This window comes from Anopheles stephensi, chromosome 3, assembly GCF_013141755.1.
Source record: "Anopheles stephensi strain Indian chromosome 3, UCI_ANSTEP_V1.0, whole genome shotgun sequence".
NCBI classification, from domain to species: domain Eukaryota; kingdom Metazoa; phylum Arthropoda; class Insecta; order Diptera; family Culicidae; genus Anopheles; species Anopheles stephensi.
Genome location: NC_050203.1, coordinates 8728244 through 8734853, shown reverse-complemented (window position 1 = coordinate 8734853; position 6610 = coordinate 8728244). Strand labels below are relative to the sequence as shown.

The 6610-nt window shown below is 47.4% G+C and overlaps 1 protein-coding gene across 1 annotated transcript; it reads right to left on the bottom strand.

Annotated features, from left to right (window-relative positions):
* Positions 1–1829: 1829 nt before the first annotated feature.
* Positions 1830–5770, bottom strand: LOC118513004. The gene is made up of 2 exons (XM_036058265.1): positions 5078–5770; positions 1830–4423 (listed from the first exon to the last, which is right to left on the bottom strand). Exons 1-2 carry the CDS (start codon positions 5765–5767, stop codon positions 2057–2059), a joined length of 3057 nt encoding a protein of 1018 aa, XP_035914158.1. The 5' UTR covers positions 5768–5770; the 3' UTR covers positions 1830–2056.
* Positions 5771–6610: the final 840 nt, after the last annotated feature.

Genomic DNA, 6610 nt, shown 5'->3' with positions numbered 1-6610 from the left:
ATTATTTGCTTTGGAAAAAAAGGTAGCTGCTGCTCGTTGACACATTCAGGTTGAGGTTCGCGTAAGGCCGGGACAGCCGAGCAACACCATCCGAAAGTGCGCCGCGCTAAGCAATGTTGTGAAATTCGCCGTGAAATGATCGATGATGGAGCCGAGATTGGAATCGTGGAGTTGTTTATTGTGCTTTTCACTTCCGAAGAGGAAGGAATAAAGTTGAGCCCGGAATGTCGTTACACCGATAGTGATCCGCACCGCATCAGGGCGTACGTAATGAAGGTACGTATATTACCCTATCCTTCGGCCAACTAGTGCATATCTGATGGTTGTTTCCGCCGGCAGTATTATACTTTTAGCTTTGCCTCGCTACTCCTCGGCGTTGGAAGTGCTGGCGAAGGTTCCATTCTATCCGGCGGCTCTACTTGGTACTCGGTTTATTAGGTGATCGTACATTGGGCGGTAGCATACTTACGATTGCTCGTTCTCGATTCTACGCCCGCATCCTTCCGCTCGGGGTTCAAGTGAGTACCTCCGAAAGGGTGGTACTTCTTGTTGCCATTCACCGCGGACTGAGTCACTGGACGATCGAACGGGGGTGGTTGGTGGGTAAGACTGATCATAAAAACGGCTTCGGTCGGTTCCGAACTACGTACGGTTGAGCGGATGTTACTTCCCTACGGAGTTGGAGTTGGAGTTGGACCATCTTAAGCTGAGCGTAGCACTAAGGGTTACTTTAGTGAGCCTAGTGATTAGTAGATTCCGCTTCGTTTAGCATCAATAAAAACATAAATCTGATGTTAATTTTAAATGAATCAGTAAGTAGCAGTACAGGGCAGTAGCTGAATAGTTGATACATTCAGGCTAGGCTAGTGAGCCCTTTGAATATGTAAGTGAACAAATGATGTTTATGATAAAAATGAATTTGAAAGTAGGATTTTCGCTTTATTTATCAATTTTATTAACAATTCAAATTCAACTTTATGCGTACGCCTTTAAGGTTTTATTCAACAGATTGATAGATACAGAGAACGAGACCGTTTTGTTGAATAATCAGGTATTATTATCTTACTTAATGATTGTTTTTGCAAAAGTGTGTTTTAGTGTTGATAATTGAGAGCGCTTTTCAAGCAACGATCATAGTTTTCTTTTAATTCAATTTAACTTCACTATAAATTTATTAAAACTCTAAAAATGATGTATTATTAAGCTTATACAATGTAGGTCAATCTGCTAACTGAGCAATCGCTTATTTCCCAAACTATATCGATCTATCAAATCGATCCCCTAAAATTGAATGATTTACGGAAGTATTTAAACTTCTGGTCAATCTCCATCACAATCAACAATAAACCAGAATCGCAAACACTTCCTTTAGCACCCTGCAAAGCAATTTGTTTCAGCTTTGCACCCAGAAAGTCCAAACGGTTTTGAGCTAAAAAAAAATGTCATTTCTATCCTTGGTGTTTTATTTTTCACGAGCTCACCGTCAAGATCAATCGGAACGATCGCGCGTTCGTGGGGGCGTGCATTAAATAAATAAAAGCCCAAAAATTACAAAGCCTACCCATCAGACGATCCAACGGGTTCGGTTTTGTGGAGTTTGTTTTAGTTGTGAAGCAAACGATATTATCTGCGCTTGTATAAATTACACCGGTCGTGAAGGGAGGAAACTTGTGATATTTGGGAATTTCTAAAACTGGAGCGGATAATTGAATATGTGTTATGCGTTTGGAAGTTGCTTTTGTAATGTTTATTCAACCGTCAGATTTGTACATAATTCAATTACTCTAGTTCACTTTTCTTACATTGGCGTCTGGTTTATACTCTCTGCTCGTAGTGTTGTCAAGTGTTGTTTATTTTTCATGCAATAACAATTCAAAATATTTTCATGCAAATTAATTAATTATACTAATTATCCAAATTCAACATTCCGGCCACCAAAAGAGAATTCTTTTAAATGCATGAAACTATGTGATCGACGTGTAAACTTAACTTGACTTGACGCTCCAAATGTCAACAACTGTTGTTTACTATTTCCCACGTGTATCCTTCTTCCGCTCTAACCTCTCTGTTCGATTGGATTGGGTAGTAACGCGATTCTGCTGACGGCTCGAACAATTTCTTTTCCTGTGCCCACTCGTAAAGTTACTACTCTCACTACACCGTCCTTTCCTGGGTGCAAAGCTGTTATTCGCCCTTTTGGCCAAACTGCAGGTGGGGTATTGTCTTCTTTCACGATCACTAATTGGTTCACTTCTAGCTTCACCGGTGTATTGTTCGCGTGCTTTGCCCTGGCCTGTAGCTGCTGTAGATATTCTGGGTACCACCGTGCCCAAATCTCTTGCATCTGCCTTTGCACTAATTGGTACTCCTTCAAACGGTTCGGAGAAATCTTGCTAAGATCTACTTGTGGTACCGCCTGCATGCTACTCCCTATCAAGAAATGGCCCGGGGTTAGTGCTTCCAAATCTGTTGGCTCATCTGATATTGGTATCAATGGACGCGAATTTAAACAAAGCTCAACTTGTGCCAGAAGGGTAAGCATATTTTCTTGCGTCACACTTCTAACTCCTATCGTCTTTAACAGATGCCTTTTAGCGGACTTAACTGCCGCTTCCCAAAGTCCTCCAAAATGAGGCGCACGCGGGGGGATAAACTTCCATACCAGTTCGTTCTCTGCGCACCAATCAAAGATCGCTCTCCTATCACCCTCATCGATTTTCAGCATCCTATAGATGCGATGCAACTCGTGTGCCGCGCCCTTGAACGTCGTTGCATTGTCCGAATGCAATTCGGCTACTTTACCACGTCTCGCGACAAAGCGACGTAGTGCTGATAGGAAAGCAGTCGATGTGAGATCACTCACCAGCTCGATATGGACTGCCCTTGTCGCGAAACATACGAATATCGCGATGTATGCCTTCGTTGGGCTTCGGTTGCGGACGGTCGACTTTAACAAAAACGGCCCACAGTAGTCGACGCCGCTGACGGCAAACGGTCGCGTTGGTGTCACTCGTGACTTAGGCAAATCAGCTACCGCCTGTTTCACCAGCGTTGGCTTGTTCCGAAAGCATGTGTGGCATCGATGGTACACGCTCTTTGCTAAGTTTCGGCCCCCAATCAACCAAAACTTCTGCCGGATTGTTGCTAACATGAATTGTGGCCCCGCGTGCATCTTTTGATGATGAGTGTTCTCGACCAGTAGTGTCGACAGCCGATGTGATGCAGCGAGGACAATCGGATGTTTGGTTGACTCTGGTATGTTGGCGTTACCAAGCCGGCCACCGACGCGTAACACACCCTTTGGGTCGAGGTATGGAGACAACCACTTTAGTCTCGACCTTCCGCTCACCAGCTTTCCTCGTTTCAGGTCGTCCATCTCCTCCGCAAACGAATCATGTTGTGCCCGTTGACACAACCTCAGTTCCGCATCCTGCAACTCCGCCGCTGTAAGCGGTGGAACGGAACTCAATAGCGTCTTCATGTCCGTATTCCGCTTGACGCTGTTGATCGACGTTGACTTGCTCGCCCTGAGGTTGGAGAGGATTCGCAAGCAATAAGCAACAACCCTTCGCAACTTGCCGTACGAGGAATAACGTGCGAAAAGTGTGTTGCTAAAGTCACACGTCGTAGAGGTGATGACTATTTTGGACACCGCTAACCGCTCCTCGATGTCCGTCTCGTTCTCTTTCGCGAGTACTGGTTCCACCGGCCACTCTTCCTGTCCGTAGGACAACCAACGTGGCCCCTGCCACCATCGCTCGCACTGCAGTAACTCTTCGGGCCTCAACCCGCGCGATATATCATCCGCCGGGTTATCGCTACCAGGAACATGACGCCAGCATGAAATTCGGGTCTCCTCTTGTATTTGCGCCACCCTGTTGGCGACGAACGGCTTCCATCGACGAGGTGATGATTTGAGCCAATGCATGACGGTCATGGAATCTGTCCAACAGATAACCGTCGACGATGAAACGTTGAGTGCTCGAATCACCTTCTGGAACAGGTGTACTGCTAGCCGTGCTGCACACAGTTCTAATCTGGCGATGGAATGTGTGTTTGAGAGGGACACCACCTTGGACTTAGCCGCTAGCAATCTAACCGTAGAGCCCCGTGTCGAATCCGAGCGTACGTAACAACATGCTCCATAGGCTCCTTGAGATGCATCCGCGAAGAGATGCAGCTGCAGCCTTTCCGGATTGCTATGTGCCACCAATCGAGGTACTCGCAGTTCGCGTAACACATAGAGCGTTGAGTGGAACCTCCTCCACTCTTCCTGAATCTCCGCTGGTAGCGGACGATTCCAGTCCAGCGTCTTCCCCTCGTGCTTCAATCCCCATAGGCGTTGCAGGAACATCTTGGCGAGTATCACCGTTGGTCCCAACAGACCAAGAGGATCGAAGATTCTGGCCGTGTATGATAACACCAGGCATCGTGTCAGCTCTTCTGCAGGGGTTGGCAAATCCACCCGAAACCGAAACATATCGTTGGATGGTTCCCAAACCAAGCCCAGTGTTGAGACTGCTTGGTCTTCTTGCCAGTCTAGAACTGATTTGATGGCCAAATCGGCGCTTGGAACACCATCAAGCGCAGCCGGTATGTTCGACGCCCATTTCTTTAGTGAGAAGCCCGCTGATTCCAACATCGATGATATCTGTTTACGTGTTTCGATGGCTTCTGAAACACTTGCTGCACCAGTCAGCAAGTCATCCACATAAAAATCATGCAGAACCGGGTCTACGGCTTTGGGGTACTCCTGTTTGTTGTCATGCGCGATTTGTTGCAACGTACGAGTGGCCAAGAACGGAGCTGATGCAGTACCGTAGGTCACCGTTTGTAGCTCATACGTTGCTATTGGTTCGGTTGAACGTTCCCGATATCGAATGCGTAGCAGTTTTCGATCTTTATCATAATGCAGGATCTGCCTGTACATCTTCTCCACGTCTGCCACTAATGCGACAGAATGCTTCCTGAATCGCAAGATGATTGTGAGCAGATCATCTTGTACCGTTGGGCCAATGAGTAAGGTGTCGTTCAAGGAGTAGCCCGATGTTGTTTTGCAGGATGCATCGAAAACAACACGAACCTTGGTTGAAGAACTCGACTCCTTAATCACGGCATGATGAGGGATGTAGCAGTGCGGCTCACTATCGTCGACAGGTTCGGTGAGTTTCACCATGTGTCCCAACTGCTCGTATTCTACCATGAACCTTTTATACTCCTTTTCCATTACAGGATTGGCCTTTAGCCGCCGTTCAACTCCCAACAAACGCCGATCTGCTATATCCCTTGACAAACCCAGGACTTTCTCCGGTTTGGCATTTCGCGGCAACGACACGACATAGCGACCTTGAGCATTTCGCGTAGTCGTGGAAGCATAATACTTGTCACACAGGTCTTCTTCCAAAGACAACGCAGGGCCTTCTAAAATGCTCTCAGCCTCCCAGAACCGTTGTAGCGAAGCTGCAATGTCACCTTCATTGGTTGCCAGGTGACACAACCGCAAATTGGGCCCAGAACAACGGGAAGTATTCCCAGAGATCGCCCATCCAAACGGTGTCTCCAACAACCATGGTTTTCCTTCGCCCAGTGACCGCTTCCTTCCAGTATGTAGTTCCCAAAATGTATCACCGCCAATAACCACATCTACCTTTCCGGGGACGTGGAAAGTAGGATCAGCCAATTTTATATTCGGGAGGAACCACGACTCTACGTTTATCGGTGTGGTTGGAAGATCTGCCGACGGAGTCTTTAGTACAAGAAATTCCATTGTTGTAGAGAAGTCAGCCCCTTTCGATTGAACGGCCGCTGTAATGGAACCCTTGACGTGCTGCATGTGTTGCCCTATACCAGATATGGCAACGTCTACCTTTGACAACGGTGTTAGCAATCGCTGCGCCATGGTTTCGGAAACGAAATTGCACATCGATCCCGAATCGAGAAGTGCCCGCGCATCATACGTGTTGCCGTGATCATCCACGAGCTGGAGAAGGACCGTTTCCAGAAGAACCATTTCCTCATCGGATTGCGCAGCCATGGTCACCGCTGAATTCACATGTAGTAGTGAATGGTGTCGTGCCTTGCACGTAGTGCACCGGTACGACGAGCGGCAATCCCTCACTTGGTGATGACGATTCAGGCAATTCCAACACAGCCGTTCTCGTGTTGCGATTTCCCGCCGTTGGGGTACGTCCTTATTTGCGAATTCCGGACAAGCCCGCAAATGGTGAGCCTCCGTGCAACCAAAAATGCACGGTGGTTGTGGTGGCTGTGGCGCTGACATATGCGGTATTGCTCTTCCTGCCGTCGCTGTGTTACCCACCAACCTTGGTCTATGTTCGAATATTTTTTTGCTACCGGCCACCATTCTCGTATTTAGTTCAGTATGGGAAAACTCACGCGTTGACTTAAGGATTCGGACACGACTATGAAGGAAATCTACTAACTCCTTGTACTTATCTTTCGTGTGCTGTGCTGAATGGTTTTCCCAAGCCAAGATGGTCGCCGTGTCCAGTTTCATCAGCAAGAGGTTGGCGAGCGGCGTATCCCAGTACTCAACGGGCTCGTCGAGTTTCTTCAGCCCGTTCACGTGCCGCGTGAATTCATCCACGAG

Coding starts and splice junctions, on each gene's coding strand:
- LOC118513004 (XM_036058265.1), bottom strand. CDS start 5,767: ATGGAATTTCTTGTACTAAAGACTCCGTCGGCAGATCTTCCAACCACA. Junction 4,424..5,077: donor GTTCTTCAACCAAGGTTCGT/GTTGTTTTCGAT, acceptor ACACGATGCCTG/GTGTTATCATACACGGCCAG.